We start from the raw sequence: 27,651 nt of genomic DNA on the forward strand, positions 1-27,651 counted from the left end.
TACAGGGGACTCTGGGTACCCGCTAGAGCCATGGATCATGACTCGTGTGCCTTGTCGCCCAAATAGCCTCACGGCAGAGGGGCGCTGTAATGAGGCACACGTATCAATGCGAAATGTCGTTGAGCGGTGCATAGGAGTCGTCAAGAGCTGCTTCCGATGCCTGCAGAGGTATCGGGTGCTCCACTACTCGCCTCAGAAAGCAGCCACTATTGTTGCAGCTTGTGTAGCGCTGCATAACTTCTGCCTTGCAGCAGGCATGTCTCTGCCAGACGACCCAGATGACGACGGTGCACATGAAGACAGCGCACAGGCGCCAGCCCAGGCACAAGTGCGGCTACAGGTGCAGGTGCCACCGCAGGCGCTCCCTGTACAGCCTTCTCGAGCTTTGTTTCAAAGAGGCCGTGTGGTGCGCGAATCCATAGTTGGTGTGTTTCGGCTGCCCAGAAATTTGTGCGTTGCCTACCTGAAAAGTGTGCGCCGGCGCATTCGCTGGCAAATGAGGTGGAGACATGTGCTGGTGTAACATGTTTTATTTTTCTTTTCATGAAGTAAATAGGCCGTGCACTTCAACATAACACATTGCGTGTGGTCACATGTGGCTAATCGTAGTATGCCGGATAGAAAGAGGGATAGCATCGTAGTATCGGATCGAAAGAGGGGGTGGAGTGGCAGTAATGGTCAAAAGCGGTATAGTATTTTCTGTTTTAGATGGTCCAGTAACATTGAATCAGTATGGAATCAGTATGGAGGTTCAATAACCACTCGGTGATAGTAGGTGGTGTGTACAGAGCCCCAAACTCCCCTGTAGACATGCTTGTTAGCTTAAGAAATTTCATGGACAGGAATTTAAAACAGGACGACTCAATCCTACTTTTAGGTGATTTTACCTTCCCCAGAATTGACTGGAATACACTCTCCTTTAGTGCAACGGATATGCCTAGCTGTGAAGAACTAATTGAGCATGCATTTTGTTATAACCTAACTCAAGTTGTAGAAGGTTATACCAGAGTATGCGAAACAACATCACCACTTCTAGACCTAGTCTTTATATCCTCAGAACTGCTACTACATCTTTGTGATTGCGAACCCTGCGAAGGTATATCAGGTCACAAAATTGTAATAATGGTTTTAGATATGGTGCCAGATTGTTCATATAGTAAACGTAAGATGTTTCTAAACTTTGCAGCCGCTGACGACGTTGGCGTGTTGGAATGCCTCGAGGGTTCATTTGATGATTTTATGCATCTTGCCGATAATGGTGCTACCGTAGACAAATTATGGGCCTACTTTTCAAACATGGTGGAACCTTGTGTTACGCACTTTATTCCCAAGCTTTCCAAATGTACAAGGAAGAAGAATCCCTGGATAACAAGAGAAATCATTCACATGAAGCGGAAATTAAAAAGAAAACGGAGGGCAAACAGGATTAAGTCTGTTCCTGGCAATAGCAGTGCCATTAGCCAAATGAGTAAGCAACTCAAGCATCTTGTCAAGGTGGCTAAAGACAAGTTCTACAATGTAACACTAAAAAAATGTTTAATAGAGGTACCTACCAAATTTTGGCGCTATGTTACTCCATCGAAGCCTCGAAAAAATGGAGACAAAAATAATGCAGAAAGAGCTGAAAACCTTAACTCGTTTTTTTTTCATCCATCTTCGCTTCTGACGACAGCTTGTCACCAAAAGTCGCAGACGCGCCTGGCTGCCCTCCAGTTCAAGACTTAGAATTCACAGAGCAAGGAGTGCTTACTTGCTGCTTCAATTCTCTGTAAAGAAAAGCCCAGGCCCTGATGGAATCTCCAATGAATTCCTGCTTAGATATGCAGAGTGGGTTGCCAAATACCTCACAAAAGTTTTTCAAATATCCATTACCTCGAGTTCTTTCCCTTCCGTTTGGAAATATGCCAAAGTTATTCCGGTCCATAAGAGTGGTTCTACATCGGTTGTCAATAGCTTCAGACCAATTTCTCTCCTTCGTACACGTTCTAAGTTGCTTGAGCATATTGTATTTAAACACCTTATGGAATATCTTGAAGACAATAACATACTTCATCCTTCTCAACATGGGTTCCGAAAAGGCCTTTCTACAATTACCCAGCTCATAGAAATTATTCACGATCTTTCTGAGGGAATAAATAGCCGTGGCAAAACTGACATATTATTCTTGGACTTTTCAAAAGCATTCGATAAGGTATCCCATCCAAAGTTGCTCCAAAATAACACACTGGTTTTCTTCCTATCTCTCCTCCCGTGAACAGTTTGCACACCTCGAAGGTTTTCAATCGTCTTCTTCCCCTGTGGTTTCGGGTGTTCCACAGGGAAGTGTCTTAGGCCCCCCCCTTTTTTTTCATAAATGACCTCCCAAAAGCTATCACGGTCCCAATCAGACTTTTCGCTGACGATTGTGTCGTATACAAAACAATTAGGACCCCAACTGATCAAGAAGAACTGAACGCTAATCTGCATGCAATAGAACATTGGTGCGCTAAGTGGCAGATGGTGCTTAACTCTGACAAATCCGTAATTATGTCTGTTACTAGAAAGAAAAATATAATGATATACCCTTATTCGATTGCCGGTAAACCAGTTAATATAGTACATCAGCATAAGTATCTCGGCTTAACCTTCACTTCTGACCTATACTGGAATACACACTTAGATAATGTATGCTCCAAGGCACGCAAACCAATTTGGGCACTAAAACGCAAAATCTGTAATGCAACTCCCGATGTAAAAACACTCACTTATCATCATCATCATCATCATCATCATCAGCCTGGTTGCGCCCACTGCAGGGCAAAGGCCTCTCCCATGCTTCTCCAACAACCACGGTCATGTACTAATTGTGGCCATGCCGTGCCTACAAACTTCTTAATCTCATCCGCCCAGCTAACTTTCTGCCGCCCCCTGCTACGCTTCCCTTCCCTCGGGATCCAGTCCGTAACCCTTAATGACCATCGGTTACCTTCCCTCCTCATTACATGTCCTGCCCATGCCCATTTCTTTTTCTTGATTTCATCTAGGATGTCATTAACTCGCGTTTGTTCCCTCACTCAATCTGCTCTTTTCTTATCCCTTAACGTTACACCTATCATTCTTCTTTCCATAGCTCGTTGTGTCGTCCTCAATTTGAGTAGAACCCTTTTCGTAAGCCTCCAGGTTTCTGCCTCGTAGGTGAGTACTGGTACGACACAGCTATTATATACTTTTCTCTTGAGGGATAATGGCAACCTGCTGTTCATGATTTGGGAATGCCTGCCAAACGCACCCCAGCCCATTCTTATTCTTCTGTTTATTTCCGTCTCACGATCCGGATCCGCCGTCACTACCTGCCCTAAGTAGGTGTATTCCCTTACGACTTCCAGTGCCTCGCTGCCTATTGTAAATTGCTGTTCTCTCCCGAGACTGTTAAGCATTACTTTAGTTTTCTGCAGATTAATTTTTAGACCCACTCTTCTGCTTTGCCTCTCCAGGTCAGTGAGCATGCATTGCAATTGGTCCCCTGAGTTACTAAGCAAGGCAATATCATCAGCGAATCGCAAGTTACTAAGGTATTCTCCATTAACTTTTACCCCCAATTCTTCCCAATCCAGGTCTCTGAATACCTCCTGTAAACACGCTGTGAATAGCATTGGAGATATCGTATCTCCCTGCCTGACGCCTTTCTTTATTGGGATTTTGTTGCTTGCTTTATGGAGGACTACGGTGGCTGTGGAGCCGCTATAGATATCTTCCAGTATTTTTAAATATGGCTCATCTACACCCTGATTCCTTAATGCCTCAATGACTGCTGAGGTTTCGACTGAATCAAACGCTTTCTCGTAATCAATGAAAGCTATATATAAGGGTTGGTTAGATTCTGCACATTTCTCTATCACTTGATTGATAGTGTGAATATGGTTTATTGTTGAGTAGCCTTTACGGGATCCTGCCTGGTCCTTTGGTTGACAGAAATCTAAGGCGTTCCTGATTCTATTTGCAATTACCTTAGTAAATACTTTGTAGGCAACGGACAGTAAGCTGATCGGTCTATAATTTTTCAAGTCTTTGGCGTCCCCTTTCTTATGGATTAGGATTATGTTAGCGTTCTTCCATGATTCCGGTACGCTCGAGGTCATGAGGCATTGCGTATACAGGGTGGCCAGTTTCTCTAGAACAATCTGTCCACCATCCTTCAACAAATCTGCTGTTACCTGATCCTCCCCAGCTGTCTTCCCCCTTTGCATATCTCCTAAGGCTTTCTTTACTTCTTCCGGCGTTACCTTCGGTATTTCGAATTCCTCTAGACTATTTTCTCTTCCATTATCGTCGTGGGTGCCACTGGTACTGTATAAATCTCTATATATCTCCTCAGCCACTTAAACTATCTCATCCATATTCGTAATGATATTGCCGGCTTTGTCTCTTAACGCATACATCTGATTCTTGCCAATTCCTAGTTTCTTCTCCACTGTTTTTAGGCTTCCTGCATTCCTGAGAGCATGTTCAATTCTATCCATATTATACTTCCTTATGTCAGCTGTCTTACGCTTGTTGATTAACTTCGAAAGTTCTGCCAGTTCTATTCTAGATGTAGGGTTAGATGCTTTCATACATTGGCGTTTCTTGATCAGATCTTTCGTCTCCTGCGATAGTTTGCTGGTATCCTGCCTAACGGAGTTACCACCGACTTCCATTGCACACTCCTTAATGATGCCCACAAGATTGTCGTTCATTGCTTCAACACTAAGGTCCTCTTCCTTAGTTAAAGCTGAATATCTGTTCTGTAGCTTGATCTGGAATTCCTGTATTTTCCCTCTTACCGCTAACTCATTAATCGGCTTCTTATGTACCAGTTTCTTCCGTTCCCTCCTCAGGTCTAGGCTAATTCGAGTTCTTACCATCCTGTGGTCACTGCAGCGCAGCTTGCCGAGCACGTCCACATCTTGTATGATGCCAGGGTTAGCGCAGAGTACGAAGTTTATTTCACTTCTAGTCTCGCCGTTCGGGCTCCTCCACGTCCACTTTCGGCTATCCCGCTTGCGGAAGAAGGTATTCATTATCCTCATATTATTCTGTTCCGCAAACTCTACTAATAACTCTCCCCTGCTATTCCTAGTGCCTATGCCATATTCGCCCACTGCCTTCTCTCCAGCCTGCTTCCCTAGTAGCACGCTTTGTTGCCTCAGTGTGGCCACAACGTTAGCTTCTAACATTGCCTTAACGTGGCTAGCGTCCTCTTTTTGCAACGTTAACGCAACATACATAAGACAACGTTGAGACAATATTGCTCCAATGTTACATCAACTTTCAGTCAATGTTAAAGCAACTTCTGGAGACAATATAAATGCAACATTGCTACACCTTTTTATTTGCACACATGCAACGTTGACAATGTCACTGCAATATTGCCGCAATGCTGTCATAACATTTCAGAAACTTTGAGACCGCATTCTAAATCACTGAAATATTTCAGCTATCAATGGTTGCTGGTCAATAAAATAATCTCGTGAAAGGCTAAACAGTCTGCAATGGTATCCTCATACCACAACGGTTACGGCAGTTTAAGGTCGCAAGAATGAGCAACTGACCATTACTCCTTGCTACACAGTGATGCGGTGCTGTGCTATAGAATACAAATACTTACAAGGCTGCACAGCACAACACATTGTTTTTCCATACTTTTCAGACCGCTTACTCTAAACAAGTTCTTTATGTAATATTCATCAGCTCTCTACTAGTGCTCTTGATCATCTAGATGCTACAAGCTGCCGTAACCTGAAGATACCACTGCACGTGGTTATTCTGACAATTAGAATGATTTATATATATGGGTGCACATCACAAGTAGCCATCATTTGTTTCTGATAACGCTATTTTATTTGTCAAGAACTGAATCAACTACACTAGCATCAAGCTTCAGACTGCTGTATAACTGCACTTTAGCTTGGCATACAGCTAGTTTCACAAATATAACTTAGAAAAAGGAAGCAGACATATAATACACTTAATATTACATGAACACATTAGCACAGCTTGAAAAATGTGCCATGTGAGCTTACATTTCACTAATATGATTTATATTATTTAATTACTTTATAAATATGATTATATTATTTAATTACTTTACAAAGAAACTTGCAACAATCTACAAAACAGCACACATGCAGCCTATTTTGGCTACTCAGGAACAAAAACCATAGCTAATGTTTTGAACAGTTACTAGGCGCATTATCATAGCATGAAAACACACACACCTCTGAACTTGCATGTTACAAATATCAAACACTTCAGTAAACTATTTACACAACAAGAATAGCATGTGTTGCATGTGTTGCGGACCCCATCCGTCCTCGTTCATCACTGCGAACTGTTGTAGCTGACCACCAAAACTGAAGCTGACAGCTTATCAGAGTTGTTGGTGTAGACCATGCGTGCTCTAGGTTGTAAAGGGAGTATATTTTATGTTTTCCTTTTCAATAAACCTTCAGTTGCTAGTCAGCACCTGTACAGTCTTCTGTCTTGTCCCTGTTGCTGCACTGTTTTCTTCCAAGTCTCCTTCATCCCTTGTTTGGCCATGTGCCGTTGCACTGGAAAACTACAAATTTAAAGTACTGTCAACATTTGCCTCAAAAATTCAGCACATCTAGAAACTTCTTGTCCCCTTGTCCCCTGGTGGCCTCCAGCTGCTCATGATGATGGTCTGATTCATGACATCAAAGGCGAAGCTGCATCCCTGCAAAAAAATAAATAAATATGTAAAGAACCAAAAATTTTCTATCATAAGCATCTTGGTGGACACACTTCCAATAGCAAAACCTCTAACAACAAAAAGTGCAACATTAAGTGCAGGTTGCTGACACTGCTCAAAAATATGGATCAAGGATGAGGAAAAGTAAAATAACATATATACTTGCACTAAGATATCTTCCAAATTAACAAAACACTTCCTATTTTGTCTGCCCCCAACTTAAAACCAGAGGTTATTTAAACTCCAGTAATGCATGCAATAAAATGCACATATTTATTAGGAAATATTTAGTGTTGGCGCCTCTAAATTGCTGATCTATAACTGCCAATCATTAAAGTACTGAACTGTCTCTTACCGTTTCTTCTGTCTTGATGGTGCATAACGGAGCCATTCGGCAATCGAAAGATGTATTTGTGACTCCGTGGCCTGTGCGAAATTGCTTTTCAGCGTTTCTGAAAAACAAATGAAAAAAAAGAGAATGAATCATCAAAGACAAGGCTACATTGGTTGGCTTGGAGAAGAGGGTTAAAGTAAGATAAGAGAAAGCCTCATGGCTTGTGCTGAACAACGGCCTCATCACCCTTCGCTATAATAGGCAAAGCAGAAAACCAGCAGGGTGATGGCATGCCAGGAAAAGCCCATGCTATCAGTATAAAAAAATATACTGCTTATGTTCCTTACACAGGAAATGCATTCAGTGCTTCAAGCCTATGCATTGTTAACTGACAGCTAAAAATCATGGCATGCTGAAATGCGAATGTGCGTATGCATGCTACACATGAGAGATATATAAATATAGCACCTGTGAGGACTTGGAGCAGGTATAGCCCAATAAATGGCCTTTTTCCTTTTCTCCCAGTCAGAGAAAAGTCCTGGGCCAACGTGTCACACATGCATCTCCGCATAATTTTGCGTACAGAATCTTGCACTGATGTGCCACCGATTCGCGATAAATGGGCCATCTAGAAAAAAAAAAGACATCCACATAAAATTTCATGCATGTGTACTTGCAGAGCAAAAATTTAACTTACGAGGTCTGTCCTGTTCTTTTCATCATGAAGCTGCCACTCCAATTCTTCCAGCCTCTGATGAGTTGCCAGGGGAAGCAGTTCAAGAATGGCACTGCTGACAGGTTGTGCACACGGTTGTTTATTTTCTGTGATGGCTTGCTCTATCCTTTGGATGGATTTTTCCAGGCCATCTACCTGAGCTCTTATTCCCTTCACCTCCTTGAGCAACTTTCCAAGCATGGCTAAAACAAAGAAGAGAAAAGTAACTTGACCAAGCTAAAACATTTCACTGTAATGGTTTTAATCTTATGTAAGCAGTAACCTAAGTATGTCTTCATTCTTTCTACAAGCAAAGCAATCCACCTAAGAAATAGTAGTAACAGTTAAATAAAGGATTCCTGCCATTTCTTTCTTTAACCAATAATCTGCAAAGGGCCTAACTTAAGTTGCATGAATAACACTTTGCATTTCCAATACAAGAACACCATGCAGAAACATGCACACGTAACTTCACAGGATCCTTAACACAGCCAGAGTACTCGTGCTGCAATGAAAGGTATAAGAAATGCAGATATAAAACAAATTATTCAACAGTCAGACTTAAAAATGGTGAATTAAACATATGCAAATATTCTACTGTTAACATAAGTGCGTTTTCCCAAAAAGTATTGACTAAATTTAGGGGATCTACAATAACAGTGAACATATTTGCTTGTAAACGCACTGAAATAAATTAAAGACCTATTGCACTTTGAAGACTTACTATTTACATTCCACTCCCACTTTTGCTATAGCTCCACATGGAGCTGTAGAATATTTAAGTAAATGAATAAAATTAAATAAGATTAACTTATGGCAATGACCAATATGTGATCATGTGGCTGCTACAACTGAACAGACCAACTTTTCCATGCTAAATTGTAACACCATGGTTGGATGCAACCTAAGTGCAGTGAAGCTCCGCCCACATTTGGGACCCCCACACCGAATTCCACTGCAAAAAAATGTAGTCAACTGTTAAAGCTTTTGTGACCTAAACAAGAAGCTAATCACCAGACGAAATGATAAGACCAAGAATTTTGATGCTCATGCTTGCTTGATAAATTAAAACACTAAAAGCTGCTCTCATTTACTGTACTGATTGGCCAGCAGAGTAATATAGAGAATGTGAACCATGGCCCAGTGTTACCAACTTCTTTTTAAAATTGTATCCTACTACGGTAAAGCTCACAAATGCGGCAGGCACCTGCATATGACACCAACAGATGCATCACCAAAATTAAACACATTCAGTAAGGCAATGTTAGAGCAACACTGTCTATAAAGTGCCTAATGTAGAAACATTCGCATGATCATGCAACCTGCACCTTCCCTGTATGGCGGCCAGAAATAAAGGTTTGCTGTCGTCTATCTATACGCTCCACTTATGAAATAATCAACTATAGCCCTTCTATAACCTTTACAGAATTAAAAAGCACCTGACCAGACTGTACATAAAGTTGGACAAATTCTTGCGACCTGCAACTCATGTCGCAAGCATAATAAATGATTCCAAAGGCTGACAGCAGCCCCTACCATTTTGGTCAAGCTTCCTTTTTTCAGCAAAAGAATCGCCATCATCTAAAGCCACTTCCCGGCTAGGTGGGGCCTTTTGTATCTGGGGATCCTGTGAAGCAAGTGACTGGGGCTTGAACCGTGACAATTTCACAATTTTTGGCGGTGGTGGTCGTGAAACAAACTTCGCAGTTTGTTGCGAAGAATTAAAGCACTGTCCTCGTAGAGGAACAGGAAAGTCGATGCTCTCTTCATCTGAAGACTCCAGGCGCGCTGGTGGCCGCCTCTTCCGCCTTTGCTGAATTGTTTCAACATCTGAGGCCAAATCTGATGTGAATTCTGCTTGCTGCTCTTTTTGTCTAGCACTTTCATAGCTGCCTAAAAAGAATGAATGTAATATTTATTGCCCAAAAAGAAATGAAATGCAAAGCACTAGTTTTAAAAAGACAAACAAAAAAATTTATAGAACTGTTGAACACTGAGTGGTGAAAGAAATAACAGCATAATATAAAAATGACATGTCCAAATTAATATGTTTAGTATATTCATCTACTCAAAATTTGCCACCTTCACTAGTTTCAATACAAAAGCAACCAGTTCTGGTACTAAGAGTAAACAAATTGTAGATACCTTAATTAAAAGGTTCAACGAAGATAACTTTCAAGCTCAAAGTTTAGCTAACAATACTGCCAAAAATTTACCGATCTTACTGATAGTACACGAACTTAAGCTACCAACTTGAACATGTTTTTAGAAACTTGGGCAAGAAGCTTACCACATGTCCACAACACTCGACATCTGTAGCTAGTCCAGTCGCTTGATGGTGGTTGTTGCTCTTTGATGGCAGTAGTTATCTTTGCGGTGCTCTTAAATGGTGGCCACCTAACTGTGTTTTCTGAAATCCACGAAGTGGGCACGACGGAAACTTCATCTTCATCTTCAAAAAGAACGATGCTGTATGTCTTCCCCCCTGAAATTATAAAACAAAGAAAACTGAATTAATGCGATGGAATCCTAGCCACGGTGGGTGCAGTTTGATGAAGGTGAAATGTGAAAAACATGTATGTGGCGAGTGATGTCAGTGCAGATTAAAGAACCACTGGTGGTTAAAATTTATCAGCAGCCCTCCACTATATGCCTCTCGCCCGCCTTTAAACTCACGTCATTGTGAATCAATTCATGTGCCTTATCTACCCTGATAGGCAAGTTTTATATTTTACGAAATCAACCAGTGATCCCCGAAAATATTGCCTTTCCTATTATTCAGCAATGCAACTGCTACACTTGTACTGCAGGTAATGATATGGTGGAATGAGAGGTTTCACATTTCGAAGCTGCACATGGATTTTTTAGAACACAAAAGCGGAAGGCTGCCAATTAATTTTTGACCACTCAGTGTTCTTTATAACATGCACTGACATCACACACATTTTCACTCCATCAAAATGTAGCCACTGTGGCAAGGATTCAATCTCATGACCTTGAGAAGAGCAGGTCCAATGAAATGAACAGTTTAAATTAGCAAGTATACCAGCACAGGCTATACTTGTCTCATTTAGTCCATTCATTTCAGTGGACCAAACCTTGGCATGTGTGCAATAGAGGAAATACTGCATAATTATCTCCTCCGCTTGGCAAGCACATGCATTTATTTCTAATTTCATCAACAGGCCACACAGAAAGATCTTGTGAAAGGTCTTTAGCAGCAAAAACCAGGAGCTCTGAAGACGGCAATGGTTGCGAATACAAGTCAGCCAAAGTTGTGAAATAGTGCCCACAGATGCTGGCCCCCGACACCGATTGCAACATATTAGTTACTAATACAATGTGACCTTCTTTAAGCTGGACACAATTATCCAGCCTGCCAAGCTTTAGCACAGTTCCTTCAAACTCTAGCAAAGAGTACTGTCTGCCTTGAAACCCTGGTGGCACAGGTCCATTAGAGTGCTCTCCTGACAGTCTTGGGTATGAATTGAGAGAACCTGTGGAAACATTACTAAGAAAGCGTTTCTCACTGAGGCGCTTGATAACCTGCTGAAGAGCTCGAGCCTTCGTCCTTACTAGGGTCTTAAGTTTATAAAGGAAGTTTTCAAAAACGAAGGCTGAAAAGTCATCAAGAGGGCCAAATCTTCTGGCATCGTCAGCTAGATGCAACAATGAGTGCACGTTATAGACATAGATCCCCTTTCCATATAGGGAGCCAGCCTCAGCTACAAACTCTTGAAGAAGGTGCTCCGCCAAGTCCACGTTGTGCACTGCGTAATCTGGGCATGCAAGGATAGCAATAGCAGCACTAAGCTTCATAAAATGGTCGTAAAACTTTCTTTCCAAATTTCCTTGGAGGACAAGTGGTCCATAGTACAGTAGAAAGTTCCTAAACTCAACCGCTTTCCACTGCTCCAAAAATTGCAGTGATCGTGGCCTGCGCTTCATGTCACTTGGAACATACAAGTTAAAACTAGCAAGCATCGTGGATACATGAAGCTTTGACTGTGATGACATTTTTGAAGCTGATGGCTTTTTAGAAGCCCAATAACAAATGAGTAGTTTCTTCATTACTCCCAAACAAACCAGGTGCATATAGTCTAGTGGGAACTGTGTGACCATCCCAACACCAAAACACTGCAGCGGAGACTCGCTATGGTGGTGATGTTCTTGGGCAAAGCTCCTGAAATCTTCATCAGTGCGCAAGGGACTGTCATGGGAATCAAAAATGATTTTCCTGTCAAGTGCAGAGTATGCACCCTTTTGAGTGCACCTTTCACATCCAAAATAGGCTGTATGGCCCTTAATGCATTTGATGTAAGCCCTTGCTGGGGCATCACACACAAATGCATGGATTTTCACAGCATAGACCTTGCCATTGTACATAAGGCCCTCCTCAAGCAGCTTCCTTATTTCGGAGACAAAATCACTTAAGTACAAGGTCACATCTCCAGGCTTGCTGTCACCCTCATAGAGAGCAGCAACAAATGGAGAGGAGTGTGAACTTTCCTTTACAAGCACGAGAATCGGCCAGAATTGCTTTCTCGAGCTGCGGGAGAGCGGAAGGCCGTCTACGTTCACAATGAGTGACAATGTCCGACAATCTGCAGGAACATGTGCAACATGTTCTTCCAAAGAACGAGAAATTCCAAAATAGTGGTAACGACCACCGGTCATCACTGCCAGATCAGTATGCCTCTGCGTCTTTAGCAATGTTCTAGCATCCGAGGGTAACTCTGGATGGTATGGCTTGAGCACTTTAAGCAGGGAATTCAGGTGTGAAGCAGGCAATTTACTATTAATAGCCCATACACGCAAGTCGTACTCTAGACACTGAGTAGCGGCACCAGACTCAGGTGTCATCCTATCTTCACACTCCACCAACTCGTCATCGTCAGAAATCCGCGACAAGTCTGACGTTGCACTTCCTATGTCAGAGATGCCGCTAGAGGTGCCAAAATCTGACAAGTTGGAACTGCGGCTTTCATCTGCGTCCTCGCCTGGCACTGATAAAGAGGATAAAACGACATTATGCGACAAAAAGGCGTATTGATCCTGCTCTGCTCCTGATGCGCACAATCTGCTGTCACGACCATTATCAACAACGGCCAAACCATTTTCTAGTTCGCCGTGAACAGCCTCTGCTATTCTTCGGCGTCGTTGCCGAATGGACACTTCACTTAGTGAACGCTTCACTCTCTTCATGATGCAACGAATGTAGCACTTAAAACCATCACGAAGGGCATGGCTTTGTGCCAACCAACACGTGTTACAGCACAACAATGAGTAGAAATCACTTACCACTGAGGTCATCCTCGGAGCAAGCCTGCGCCATTTCAGTTGAATTGCAGAGAAGCTACAAGAAAAAAAGCACAGGCACGGCGACTGCAAAAAAAACTATGCTAGAACAACAAAAAACGCGGACTTTGACACGACTGCCGCTGAGTGGCACGTTTTTAGATGAGCGCGCGTCGCAGGGCTGGCTGTCGCATGGAAGAAGGCATGGAAGAAGGAAATGGGCTCTCGGCTGTACCGCGATTTGGATTTGTGATGATCTCCATGGCCATTAGACTGCGGAGCGTCAGTGAAACCAGAACTCAATTTTTTCGGCAGTTTTTATTTAGACCGCCTGCTTAATAAAAAAACAGATATTTCAGCTGTTTAGAAATATTTTCGATACAGGTATATATTTTTACATCAGTGTGACATAGTTAAGTACACTTGCACTGCTCGCCAGCTGTATGCACACCACATGCAAGCTTGCGCTCGAAGCAAAAAATAAAAAAAATTAATGTAGTAATGGTGAGGAGAAGTGATCTAGCTGGTACCGGCTTTTCTATTTGGGCTTCAGAAATAGCCCGAGAGGGCAGACAATTATAGCCTATAGCATGAATGTTATAGCAATGTCATCGTAGGTGGTTCAACATTTATTCATCATTTGACAATATTGCTGCAATGTGAAAAAGACCACTTTAGAGCAACGTTATCAGCATGTTGCTTGGTAACATTGCAGCAACATTATCTAATGTTGAAGAATGTTAGCGCAACATAATACAACATTGGCAATGTTGTTGCAACGTTGCAGTAACATACTGTGCTACTAGGGTTCTTGCCTACCTTGGCATTAAAGTCGCCCATTAGTATAGTGTATTTAGTTTTCACTCTACCCGTCGCTGATTCCACGTCTTCATAGAAGCTTTCGACTTCCTGGTCATCATGATTGGATGTAGGGGCGTAGACCTGTACAATCTTCATTTTGTACCTTTTATTAAGTTTCACAACAAGACCTGCCACCCTCTCGTTAATGCTATAGAATTCCTGTATGTTACCAGCTATATTCTTATTAGCCAGGAATCCGACTCCTAGTTCTCTTCTCTCCGCTAAGCCCCGGTAGCACAGGACGTGCCCGCTTTTCAACACTGTATATGCTTCTTTTGGCCTCCTAACTTCACTGAGCCCTATTATATCCCATTTACTTCCCTCTAATAGCACTGCTAGACTCGCCTCACTAGATAACGTTCTAGCGTTAAACGTTGCCAGGTTCATATTCCAATGGCGGCCTGTCCGGAGCCAGTGATTCTTAGCACCCTCTGCTTCGTCGCAGGTCTGACCGCCGCTGTGGTCAGTTGCTTTGCAGCTGCTGGGGACTGAGGGCCGGGCTTTGATTGTTGTGTTCATAGGAGGTTGTGGCCAAGTACTGCACAAGGGTGGCCAATCCTGCTCTGGTGAGGGAGTGCGTTACCGGTTCTGGTCACCGGGATCAGGCCACACTCCAGGCCTGTTTGTGCAATTTTATCAACCCCGCGGATTTTTTTTTTGAATCCGGTGGAAAATTGCCGGCACCGGGATTCGAACCACGGACCTCTTGCACGCGAGGCGGGTGTTCTACCTCTACGCCACCGCTGCACTCACTCACATATAGCACCCTTGTAAAACCTGTAATTGAATATGGCAAAATTGTTTGGGATCCTTACACTGCGTCTAACAAATTAAAAATTGAGGAAGTTCAGAAATTTGCTTCCCGTTTTATTTTCAATCAATATCGCCGAACTGATTCACCAACCGAATTATGTAAATTAGCAAACCTTAAAGTTTAGAATACTGCACTAAGGTAGATAGGCTGAAGTTTCTTTACCTTTTAATTCATGGCCACTTGAATATGAGCACATCACCATATTTTACAATACACCCTAATGAGACATCAAGACATGGCCATTCCATGTACATTCCTGTGCCGCGTTCTTATAACGATTGTTTTAAGTACAGTTTTTTCCTCGTGTTATTAAAGAATGGAACATGCTGCCTGATTCCATGGTAAATACAACTCCGTCGATGCCTTTCTAGAATGCCTGAAATCTTACCTGGACCGTAGTACACGAATGTAATATTTGTGCCTCAGCACTTGCATGCATTTTCCTATCTACTGTTTGATTTTTCTTTTGTGTCGATATCGTATTTGTGAAATGTACCTTGTTTAGAATGTGATTTTATTAGATTTTCCACTCCCGTAATAGCCTGAAAAAGGCTGACAGTATCAATAAATGAATGAATGAAAGAATGCTGCATACTGCGGTTGTGGAAAGCACATGATTTGTCTATGTTGAGCATGACAGATGCAGTGACAAATAACCATGTGTCATTAGGTTACTCCTTTGCTTTGTTCACTGTGCTTTTGAATATTGTCTCGCCAGGAAATTTTCTTTAAATAAAGGTTATTTCCAAGGTGAATGGCAACCAATCTTGCATTGTTGAATATTGCTTTGCGATACCTATTTTACTGTGCAGTATGCATTGTTCCAAAGCTGAAGATGTCTGTTCATGTGTGACACGCAAGCACAGCACGAGTTACACAGCAACTGAAATGTCGTTCAGAGCAATCTGTATAGCACATATTCAAACGTATAGCAACGAACGAGACATGCCAAGCACTTTTTGGAGCAAGATTTCTTTAAATAGCAGACACTCATGCTTACTACTGCTTTGTTTAAACTCAAGAGCTGCTTCAACATTGCATTTCCTGCACGCATGATTTCACATAATGCTCGTAATTGCTGCTTAACAAGGTGAAACTACGCTATACCACAATATAAAAAAATCATGACAATGAATCATTTCTCTATTTTATTCATTGGGTACCTGCTTCGCCATTCAGGCATTACAGCAGGAAGGGTACAACTAATATAAATGAACACTCAAAATTACATTCATAAAGCATGGAAGAAATCAGTTGAACAAATACAGACAGTGTCAGGTGGTAGAGTATTTCAATCTCTTATAGTTCGAAAATAGAGTAGCGGAAAGCGTCGCTTTTAACCCTCTATTGCATGGCGTCCCATATTTGGCACATACCGGTTACCATTCTTTTTCGCGTGTGTGAGATTCCCAGTTGAGAATGTGATACCGTCAGAGTAAATCTCATAGTTATGCGCACTTATTATGGGCAAGTGCTGCCATCTCTTCAGCGATACGCAAAACAGAGGTGAAGTAGATTTCGGGATGCGACGTGAAACTCGGTGGGGGCAAACACGAGCAATTGTTTTTTTTTTCTCTGAAAATTTCGACCGCAGAAACATAGAGAAATTATTTTGGCATATTTTTTGGTCTCGCCAATTCAAGGCAGTTACTAGTTTTCTCAATTTTGCCTGCAACTACAGCAGAGAAACCGAAATCGGTGTGTGCCATATTTGGCGCAGTATGAACTTGAAATACAAAATATGGTAACGTGCTGCCATCTATTCAATAGCCCGAAGCTGCAGGTCACTCTATCACAAGATGGAATTTTGACGATCGGTACGGTGAGGGCAAATTGTCTACCAAAAAGCCGCCTGAAAAGCGAGAAGGAACTGAAATGTAAAGGACGGGGTGCTTCAGAGGCACTCACAAGCGTGATAGATGACGTGGAGTTATCGTGTGTGCGTTGATACGATAACCGCGCCGTGACATTTCTGTCGAGCTTTGTTGGGAGAGATCCAGTCCAAAAGACTAAGCGCTGGTTTACCTCCGCCAAGGTGTTTCGCGAAATCGATTGCCCCAGCGTAGTAAAGGTCCATAACAGGCACATGGGTGGTGTTGACCTGCTGCACTCACTGTTTGGACTTTACTGCATACATATCAGAGGTCGAAGAAATGGCACTTTCGAGTTTTTACGCCTATTTATTTTTTTATTTATTTCAATACTGCCAGTCTCTTTATCGAGACCATAGCAGGTGGGCATATTGTTACGATGTAAGCGTTGATACAACATTATTCATAGAACATGTTAATACAAAGTACAATTAAATAGATATGCTACATGTAGCTACACAGTACAGTCTGGAAAATACAAAATGCAAAAAAAGAAAGACATCGTTTCATGCATATAATTAGTGAAGTCAGCTGTAACAATAAAACAGAAGTTATAAATACAATAAATTGTCATTCAATACAATCTCGTGAAATATAAATGCTACACAACAATTTACAACCTAACAGTGCATAACTTAATACAATCTAACATAACATAACATAAGAGAAATCTAAACAATGTAAAAAACAAATTTGCATAAGACTAAAATATTTCTAGCAGTCATTCCTTATTTTTTTCTACCATGTTACTAAAAATCGAAGGCGAGTCTATATCAGCTATTACTGAGTCGAGGCGGTTCCACTCCCTAACAGCAGTAGGGGAAGAAGAGTATCTAAATGTGTCCGTTTTACAAGGGTACTCAACTAACATTTTATTATGCTTATTGCGTGAAATACGGGACGTAGAGAAAATGATGTATTTTGAAGAATCTATGTTAAAGCGGTTGTGCAACAGGTTGTGTATGAATTTTAGCCGAGCTTGCTGTGCTCTGTTTACCAGTGTGTCCATTCCGGATGAAGCCAGGAGTTCTGTGGGCGAGTCAGTGGTTTTGTACTTGTTGTGAATAAACCGTATTGCTTTCCTTTGAACTTTTTCCACTTCAGCTATGTTTGTCTTTGTGTGAGGAAACCAAACCGTGTTGGCGTATTCTAGTACTGGCCACACAAAGGTTTTATAGCAAAGCAGTTTGATATGACTGGGAGCAGATTTCAGGGACCTTTTAAGGAAGAAAAGCTTACGGGTGGCTGCTGAAGTGATGTTGGCAATGTGCTCATTCCACTTCAAGTCTGATGTTAGAGTCAGTCCTAGATACTTGTGTTGCTGAACATTAGTTAGGGGTGTACCATTGAGAAGGTAGGTGAATCCTGACTTAATCTTCTTTGTTGTTACTACCATTGTCACTGATTTCTTGATGTTGATAGACATTTGCCATTGATCACACCAGGCATTTATCTCGTTAAGGCATCTGTTCAAAGAAAGGTGATCTTCATAACTTCTTATTTCTTTACATATAATGCAATCATCTGGAAAAAGCTTTATGCTGCATGCTATGTTATTGGCGATATCATTGATGTAAATTAAGAATGGTAAGGGCCCCAATACCGAGCCCTGGGGAACGCCAGATGTGACAGGAACTGTATCAGATGATGCTTCATCATGGAAAACGAACTGTGAACGTTGTGATATAAACTCCCTAGTCCAGGCTGTAATGCTTCCATTTCCAATAACTGGCTCCAATTTTGCAATTAGCTTGTTGTGACACACACAGTCGAATGCTTTGCTAAAATCTAGAAATATCATATCTGTTTGAATACGATTGTCAATAGTTTGTGCTAGGTCATGTATAACTTCAGTCAATTGTGTTACTGTTGACATTCCGTGCCAAAATCCATGCTTATTGGCTGTTAGTATGCCATTCTCTTCAATATATGTTGTTAGGTGTTTTAAAATTATGTGCTCTAGTATCTTGCACGACGTACTAGTTAGTGGTATCGGTCTTTAGTTGGAAGGAGAGATTGTGTCACCTGATTTATGGATTGGTATTATCTTTGCTTTTTTCCAGTCATCTGGCACACGTCCGGTTGAAAGTGATATGCGAAAGATAATGCCAAAATACCTGCTGCACCATTCTGCGTATCGCTTTAAGAATTCGTTCGGGACGTCGTCAGGGCCACTAGATTTTTTCGTGTCTAATCCGAGTAGGAGGTTAAAGATTCCTGAGTCAGTTATGTTTAGTGAGTCGATGGTGAAACCTGTAGGAATTATTGGGGGGACAAACCCGTTATCTGCAGTAAATACCGCTTGGAAGTACTTGTTGTATGCATTGGCTTGAGAAACTTTTTCATCGTGGGGTCCTTCTGGCGTGATTACTTTGCGTGCACGGAAATGATTCCAAAATCTGTGGGGATTATTTTTACGAGGTTAGGCAGGGTAGTATTAAAATATTCTTTTCTGGAGTGGCTTAGTTTGACTTTGAGTTCTGCCTTGGCGCTAATCAATTTTGATGTCTCAAGTGATTGATTTTTAGTCTTCTTCAAAGACCGACGTAACCTTTTCACTTTTCGTTTGGCATGAATTACCTCACGCGTAACCCATGGATTGTATTTGCGCGATTTTCTTGTTTTTAACGGTATAAATTGTTCAATGCAGTCATGTACTACTGCCTTAAACTTAATCCAGAGGGAATTTGGGTCTGCCGAAGGATTGCAAGCCATTTCCGCAAAATCCGTGAATTCATGTGCATGTACGTCAAAACACTAGCGTCGTCCGACTTCGCAAAGTCGATAACGGTGCTTTCTAAAGACCTTTTTTGTATGCTAAACGACAGAGGTAGGTGAGATATCGGAATATCGTGGTCGGATATACCTTCAACAATACTAGTGTGTATTTTGTTTACAAAGAAGTGATCAGAGAGTAGTATTAGATCGAGTATATTACATGCAGTACCATGTGAGCGTGTTGGTTGATCAACTACTTGTTGTAGGTTGAAGTTGAGCATTAAATCAATTACGCTTCTGAAGTACGTGATGAGTACTGCATTTTCTTCCAGTTAATTTCTGGAAGGTTAAAGTCCCCCATGATGATAAGTCTTAGGCTGTGAGCGTGGCACTGCAGAGACTCATGCATGTTCTTTATGAAGCTTTCGTCTGAGTCAGGACTTCGGTAAACGCCGCCTACAATTATGGCAGTGTTGTTGCAGGTAATTCTGCAGAACACGGCCTCAGCATCCTTCACATTTGGCAACGGTTCGTATGGGAGGGATTTCTTTATTAGCAGTGCCACGCCACCACCACGTGTCTGTCTGTCTTTTCGAATGGCGGAGTAATCGGGAGGCACAAATTCGTGATTTAAGACAGCAGAGGGTAGCCACGTTTCGGTTATCGCTACTATGTCAGGATTATGTTCAAAGAGTAGATTTTCAAGCGCGTCGGTCTTATTTAAAATGCTTCTCGCGTTTACGTTCAATAATGTCAGTTCTTTGACTGCGCTTGGCTTCGCGTGATTGGACGCTTTGCTCCTACGTTTTTTTTAAGTAAAACTCTCTCCCCCTTGTCCTCGTCCCAAGCGAAAACTTGGTCATTTATATAAAGCTTGTCTAATGACAAAGAAACCCTGGCATGGTTTTCTCGGTTTTCCTTGGCGCTATTCACAGCAGTTTCCTGCTTTCTCGAGTTCTTTTACAGAAGTCTTCCCCGATAGAGAAACCTGTGTTTTTTAGCTTGCGCCCTTTTCCTAATATCATAGATTTCTGTCTAGAATCCAGAAGCCTAAAGATTACTGGTCTTATTTTGTTATGCGCTGGTTTACCGAGACGATGAATTCGCTCTATAGCAATAGGTTGCAAGCCAAGCGTGTCCTGTATAATGGCCTTATTTACAGTTTGTTCTAGCTCTTCACTGTTTTCGCCTTCTGCTTCCGTCAGGCCGTATACTATTAGATTTGACCGTCTACTCTGGTTTTCCAAGTCGTCCATTCGTTTTTCCATTTTCCTTGCACTCTCATGAATGTCTTGTATTTGGCTTACACATGAGGTTATCGTCGACTCCAGGCATGACAGAGCATCTAGTTTTTTTTCGATACTGGCAAGCCGTCCTTCTTTAATTTCCTTGATATCGGCTGCAACTTCCTTCAACTGCTTTACGATTTGCGCTAGATCAGGACCTGGATTGCTCTCAATGTCTCCCGCTAGCAAAAGCAGCTCTTTTAACCATGTCACTGCGTTCACAAGCATACAACAAAGCTGCGGGCACGCACTAGAACGTATACAGTAGTCGTGTTGTCTTCTTACCTGCACAATCAAAACAAACGGATTAGGGACCGTCATTCCGCCGGTGCCACTGCGCCCAGTGGACGCGATGCGAGGAGGCAGGCTACTTATAGGCGCGCTGTGAAGCGGCGCTCGCTGCTGGTGACGTAGTTCGTCACACGTGGGCCTAGTCGCGGATGGGGGCAAACAGTTCCAAGGTGCTGAACACGTTATCTTCACCCCGTGAAGCGTGACGAAGCTTGTGTCGCTTGCTTCCCTGGACGATGCCGCCGGCAGCATGCGTATGCCATCCAGGGATACGAAAAGACCGATGAAGAGCTGCACGATGAAAACAAACGGATTAGGGACCGTCATTCCACCGGTGCCACCGTGCCCAGGATGCTAGACTTATCGGTAGTAACAGAATGGGTATTTTACAGGAGGAGGAGGAGGAGTCGATTTTAATGAAGAGAAAGGAGGAGAGGTCGGCCTGGAGAGCGTGTCTCTAGCCTGCTACTCCTCACTGGGGAATGGGGAAGTGGGAAATACAGGGAAAGGTAGGCGGCGGATGATTATGATATGGTACAATGAGATACTATATACACGTTGTCCAATATGCGGATGCGCACTGGAGACGCACTACACTAAGAGTAATCTTGTCCTTACAAAAGTAATCTTGCCACAAAAAGTTTTTGCGCAAACACATTTCGCACTGACTACACGTCTCACAGCTTCTAGAGGCGATCGTCTAAACCAGTCTCACTTAAAAAGTTCAAAAGTGCTTTTATGGCACGTTGGGCACAGTCAACACTCCCCCACACGCCCAAAAGCTTTTCTTCTGAAAAGGGGCGGGAGTCCAAGCTGTCAACAGTAGACTTGAGTTTTCTTCGTTCGGTCGCATATTGAGGGCACACGCAAAGTACGTGAGCTATTGTCTCGAGAGTGTGACAGACGCTACATTCAGGGTCCCGTGCTTGTCCAATCTTGTGAAGGTATCGGGGGGTGTATACCACACCCAGCCGTAATCGATGAATGAGTGTTTCCTGGCTTCTCCGCAACCGCAGTGGAAGCCGGAATTGTAATCCAGCGTCAAGCTTATATAGGCGCTCTTGTCGATGTTCGGGGTTGTCCCAATGTCGTGCTGTAGAAGTTTTAATGGTGGTATGGAGCGAGGTGTTAATGTCACACCGGGAAAAATGAATTTTTGCAATGGTTCCGTCAGTGTGCGCCTTTTTTGCTTCCGCGTCAGCCTGTTCATTTCCAGCTATTCCACAATGGCCAGGAATCCACTGCAACACGATGGTGTGCCCGGAATGAGACGCCTCAGCAAGCAGAGACATGATGTCATAAACGAGAGAACTATATGCGGTTCTGTCATTCATATAATTGCTGATGAGTTGCAGTGCTGGTTTTGAATCACAGAACACTGTCCACTTCTCGAGACTCTGTTGCAGTATGCAGCGAACTGCTTCTCGAATTCCGGTCAACTCAGCTGCTGTAGACGACGTCCTGTGTCCTGTCTTGACCCGTTGTGCGATCCCCATTCCTGGCACCGTGTAGGCAGCCGCGGAAGAGGTCTGTGTCACGGAACCATCTGTAAAAACATGTTCATAATGTCCATACATGTAATGTCAAGAATGGCGATTTGCGAAACAAGATTGCCACACAGTTACGACACGACGCGCACCTCTCCCTCTCCATCGCTGCAGCTGGGAGGCGTTCGAGGAAGCGGCCTTTGCGCTGGAATCCGCCGCCTTCCTCCTGCCCCTTCGACATTGTGACGGAACTAGTTCGGTGCGTGAACAATAATTCCGGAATTCCCCAACGCGGAGCTGATTTGACACGCATGGACAAGCTGCCGCGGGAACTACGTATTTTTGTGCTTCTCACGCTTCGGAGTGGCGCAGAACAACGAGCGACCCTCGATCGGCTCCGATAGTTCCCGGAACGGCACCCCGCGCGGTTGCCTCTGTGTACAGAGCGCGGTTGCCTTTGTGTACGTAAACTGATCTGCAGTGCAGCGGCGAGTTGGTGATGAGTAAACGAACAGTCGCCGCGTCGTATGACCGGCGGATCGAGTGTATAAAAACTGTGGTTGTGCGAATGCTGAGGACTCTTCTCTTGAGCAGTCATGTTAGACTGAGTCACTTCTCTCATGCAGTCATGTTGGACTGATACTTTTTTTTCTCCAGCAGTCATGTTAGACTGAGTTAATTTCTGTAAATAAACCCCTTTTTCCTCGTTCTCGATGAGAAGCAGTTCTTCACTTCATCAACGATCTCAGCGTAAATAAGTTGGACGACGGCATGGGCCAGCTACCTTCGAATTCATGCCGTACTCCAATCTTGGCAAAGGACCACGGACGATGGGATTGAGCCCCCAATCCTGACAACTGGCTGACAGCGGTGAGATGGACTTTGCGACATGGTGCTGTATCTGCGGTGAGTGCTTGGTTTTTGCTTTGACTCTCTAGGCTTCATTTTGGGGTTGTTCTGTTTAGAACAGTAGGGAAGCTAGATTGTTGTGTGTTAGCTAGGTTGTGTTTTCCTAGCTAGATTATAAGAGCTGAATCAAGGCAGTAAAGCAGCAGTCATGGAGTTAAGGACACTGCTGAGAGACGAGTTGTTGATTGTTGGTGAGGAACTGGGCCTAGATGTACGCAAGGAAATGCTCAAATCAGAATTATTGGAGCTAATTTCCAATCAGGCCAGTGAGGAAGATATTGAAATGGGAATGGAACTTCTCAAAAAGAGAGAGAAACGGGAAAGAGAAAGAGAAGAACGGGAAAGAGAAAGAGAAAAGCGAGAGAGAGAGGAACGCGATAAAGATCGCGAGTTTCAGTTAAGGAAAATGCAACTTGAACTTGAAAGCAAACGTTTGGAGTTGCCTCAAGGAAGTGAAGGCGCTCTGGGACGATCAAGTGAGGCAGAATCGTACCGCATGGACAGGCTATTAAAGTCATTTGAGGTCGGGACCGACATAGGCTTGTTCCTAAGCAATTTTGAAAGGACTTGCGAGAAGATGAAGTTCGGTCCGAGTACATGGCCACAGCGGTTGCTGTCTATGTTGCCGTGTGAGGCGGCGGAAGTAATCGCCAGATTGAGTGCGCAGGATGCATACGATTATGCAAAAGTTAAGGCTAGTCTCCTGAAGAAATACCGCCTTTCAGCCGAAGCTTTTCGGCAAAGGTTTAGGAGCACAGGCAAGAAAGATAGCGAGGGCTATCCGGAGTTTGCATATAGCTTAAAGGCCAACCTAGTCGAGTGGCTTAAAAGCGCGGAAGCGTACGACAGCAGAGACATGATCATTGAATGCATGTGTCTAGAGCAGTTTTACAAAACCATCCCCCAAGCTGTGAAACTGTGGGTGCAAGACAGAGGTAATGTAAACACTGTGGAAAGGGCGGCTGAATTAGCCGAAGAGTACGCAACCCGTAGAAAGTTGAACGCCGAGGAGGGAAACTGGGACGGTCGAAATGGACCGCGGAAACCATTTCCGTTCAAAAAGGGTGCGCAAACTAGACGATCCGAGCCTGTAGACATGGCGGAAAAGCCCGCAGAAAAGAGCGAGGAGAAACTTAACGGAGAAACCGCACAAAAAGAACAGAAAAGAAAATTCGAATCTGTTAGACCAATTCGCTGTTACAAATGCCACAAACTGGGACATATAGCTGTAAACTGCGAAAAGTCTAGCGTAGTTTTTTCCTACGTGGAGGAAAAAGATGAGAATATGGAACTTTTAAGTCCATATCTCCACGACCTGCAAGTTAACGGAAAACCATGCCGAGTGCTAAGAGACAGTGCCGCCACGCTGGACATTGTCCATCCGTCTTACGTGATGGTAGATGACTTCACCGGAGAAGTAGCATAGATAAAACAGGTTGTAGAAGAACACAGCGTGTGTCTGCCCATGGCCAAAGTCAAAATCAGTGGACCATTCGGGGAGCTAGAGACTGAGGCTGCAGTTTCCAAATTTTTGTCACTGCAGTATCCCTACATCTTTTCGAATCGTTCGAATCAGTTACTGCGTGACAGAGGGCTCAAACTGGGAGAGGGCATAGTACAGGCATTGACCAGAGGCCAAGCTCGTAAGATCGCGGCGCTTTCGGCTGAAAATGCTCAAGCTCCTCCAGCTGATGCAGAAAAGGGGATAGCTTCAATACCCGAATCCGAGCTAGGCCCGAGGGACAAAAGAACATTTGAGGAGAGCCTGCCAGTTGACCAGCTCAATGAGAGCGTAGCACTAGAGTGTCAGAGTTCTAGCCTGCAGGAAGAGCAAGCAGACGCGCTCACAAGCGAGACAGGGTCGTTATTATCACCGGCTTCAAAGAACTTTGACCAACACTTACGCGTGGATAGAGAGTCACTGGCAGTTGAGCAAAAGAATGATGAGAGCTTAGCTAAATTACGTGACACAGCTAAAGAAGGCATTGCTAGGCGCAACGTAACGATACATGAGAAAGGAGGATTGTTGTATCGGCATTACAGAGATCGAAAGGGTAGGATTTTAGATCAATTAGTCATACCTACTAAGTATAGGGAGGACCTTTTGAGTCTTTGTCATGGAAATGGGTGGTCCGGCCACCTAGGCATAAACAAATCAAAGGAAAGATTGCTTATGGAATACTACTGGCCTGGCTGTTTCAAAGATGTAGAAAACTTTGTAAGATCATGCGACGCCTGCCAGCGTTCTGGTAAACCAGGAGAGACTTGGAAAGCTCCACTGAAGGTAGTGCCCTTAATAACAGAGCCTTTCAGACGACTTGTAATAGACACGGTAGGGCCTCTTCCAAAAACAAAATCAGGCTACAGGTACTTGTTTACCATGCTGTGTCCGGCTACCAAGTTTCCAGAAGCAATCCCTTTGAAAGAGCTCAGCTCCACCGAAGTAGTAGACGCGCTTTTGACAGTGTTTGCACGAGTTGGGTTTCCAGCCGAAATTCAGGCAGATCAAGGGTCAGTATTCACGAGCGCACTGACTTCCACATTCTTGCAAAAGTGCGGGGTAAAGTTAATACACAGTTCTGTCTATCACCCTCAGTCAAACAGTGTAGAGAGGTGGCATTCGGTGCTTAAGCGAGTTTTGCGTGCGCTCTGTTACGAGCACAAGGAGGACTGGGAGAACTGTCTGCCGGCAACTTTGTTTGCTTTGCGAACGGTTCCACATGAAGCGACAGGGTTCTCACCAGCAGAGCTAGTGTATGGGAGGACACTCCGTTCTCCACTGAGAATGTTAAGAGAGATGTGGGAGGAAAGAGGGGAGAGTCCAACCGTGGTTGAATACGTGCTAAATTTACTGGAACGGCTAAGCGCAACCCAAGAACTAGTCGGAAAGAACATGGCACTAGCTCAAAAGAACGCCAAATTCTATTACGACAGGAATGCGAGGCTTCGTACGTTTAACGCCGGAGACCAGGTAATGATCCTCAAACCTTCAAGAAAGAACAAGCTTGAAGTTCACTGGGACGGGCCCGTTAAAGTGTTGCACAAACTTTCAGAAACTAACTATGCTTTGAGAATGCCCGGTCGCAGGAAGGAAGTGAGGATATATCACTGTAATTTGATGAAGCCGTATGTAGAGCGGAGCGGAGTCGTTAACTATACTGTCAAAGAGCCGGATGGCATTGGTACCAAGTTTAAGGAGTATAGGGCAACCTCCAACTCTGAAATCGGCCTAGAAGAAGTAGTAGAACACTCGGTAAGCTCGCATGCTCTAAGACCCGAGCAGCTAGATGAGCTAAAAGGGGTGTTAGGGGAATATCTCGACAGATTCAGCGATCGGCCGGGTAGAACCGAACTGATAACGCATGAAATTGAGCTGACCTCTACCGAACCAGTAAGATCAAAACCTTACAGGGTGTCTCCAAGACAGAGAGAGATTATGGAGGCAGAGATACAGCGCATGCTAGAGTTGGGAGTTATTGAGCCCGCTGAGAGTGACTACACGTCACCGCTAATACTCGTAGAAACCCCTAACAAGGACCCTCGTCCGTGTGTTGACTACAGGAAGTTAAATGCGATCACTAGAGATCAGCTGTACCCGATACCCAACATTGAGGAACGAATTGAAATAGTTAGCGCTGCTAAATACATTTCAACTATAGATCTCGTGCGGGGGTACTGGCAAGTTCCCCTTTCAGAAAGTGCCAGCCGCTATGCCGCATTCATCTCGCCTGTAGGCACTTTTCGCCCTCTCGCACTCAGCTTCGGGCTGAAGAACGCGCAGTTTAGCTTCTCTAAGTTAATGGATATTGTCCTAAAGGACTTGCAGGAGTTCGCCTTACCTTATCTTGATGATGTGGCCATTTTTTCCGACAGCTGGGAACAACACGTATCGCACCTCAAACAGGTGTTCTCACGGTTGAGGGAAGTCGGCTTAACGATGAAAGCGGAAAAGTGTAGGTTTGGTTGTTCGCAGGTTACTTATCTGGGCCATGTTGTCGGTCAGGGCATGAGACGGCCGGCTGAGCTGAAAATAGCGACGATTGGAGATTTTTCTCAGCCGCGCACGAAAACGGACCTTCGTTCATTTTTGGGACTTGTGGGGTACTATCAACGGTACATTCCGAATTACTCGCAATTGGCAAGTCCGTTGACAGACGCCCTCCGAAAGGGAGCACCGAGTAACGTACTCTGGGATAAGGACAAAGAGAACGCTTTCCAAAGTTTGAAAACGCTATTGGTTTCTCGCCCTGTGCTTCGCGCGCCAGACTACACAAAGGAATTCATAGTTCAATGCGACGCAAGCGACAGAGGTATGGGCGTGGTACTTATTCAAGTCG

At 43.6% G+C, this 27,651-nt stretch overlaps 3 protein-coding genes across 4 annotated transcripts in view; 1 reads left to right on the forward strand and 2 right to left on the reverse strand.

Moving 5' to 3' along the window:
- LOC135909873 (uncharacterized) overlaps window positions 1–27,651 on the forward strand; it is a 200,294-nt gene that overhangs the window by 118,597 nt on the left and 54,046 nt on the right. The window lies entirely within an intron of this gene.
- Window positions 6,234–13,220, reverse strand: LOC135909914 (uncharacterized). 2 transcript variants are annotated; one of them, XM_070529810.1, is made up of 7 exons: window positions 13,081–13,220; window positions 10,070–10,264; window positions 9,316–9,672; window positions 7,762–7,982; window positions 7,533–7,692; window positions 7,086–7,182; window positions 6,234–6,715 (listed from the first exon to the last, which is right to left on the reverse strand). In XM_070529810.1, exons 1-7 carry the CDS (start codon window positions 13,112–13,114, stop codon window positions 6,688–6,690), a joined length of 1,092 nt encoding a protein of 363 aa, XP_070385911.1. In that variant the 5' UTR covers window positions 13,115–13,220; the 3' UTR covers window positions 6,234–6,687. The 2 variants fall into 2 exon arrangements, with proteins under 2 accessions (XP_070385911.1, XP_070385912.1); XM_070529811.1 differs by lacking the exon at window positions 9,316–9,672.
- LOC139052749 (uncharacterized) lies at window positions 10,147–13,092 on the reverse strand. Its single transcript, XM_070529809.1, has one exon. It carries the CDS (start codon window positions 13,090–13,092, stop codon window positions 10,864–10,866), a length of 2,229 nt encoding a protein of 742 aa, XP_070385910.1. The 3' UTR covers window positions 10,147–10,863.

This window comes from Dermacentor albipictus, unplaced genomic scaffold (assembly GCF_038994185.2).
Source record: "Dermacentor albipictus isolate Rhodes 1998 colony unplaced genomic scaffold, USDA_Dalb.pri_finalv2 scaffold_31, whole genome shotgun sequence".
Lineage (NCBI taxonomy): Eukaryota > Metazoa > Arthropoda > Arachnida > Ixodida > Ixodidae > Dermacentor > Dermacentor albipictus.

Excerpts from the sequence above, each read along its gene's own strand:
- LOC139052749 (XM_070529809.1), bottom strand. The coding sequence starts at position 13,092 with ATGACCTCAGTGGTAAGTGATTTCTACTCATTGTTGTGCTGTAACACG.
- LOC135909914 (XM_070529810.1), bottom strand. The coding sequence starts at position 13,114 with ATGGCGCAGGCTTGCTCCGAGGATGACCTCAGTG. Across the intron at positions 7,983-9,315 it reads AAGGAAGCTTGACCAAAATG|CCATGCTTGGAAAGTTGCTC; the intron begins GTAGGGGCTGCT and ends TCTTTGTTTTAG. Across the intron at positions 6,716-7,085 it reads CCATCAAGACAGAAGAAACG|GGATGCAGCTTCGCCTTTGA; the intron begins GTAAGAGACAGT and ends ATTTTTTTGCAG.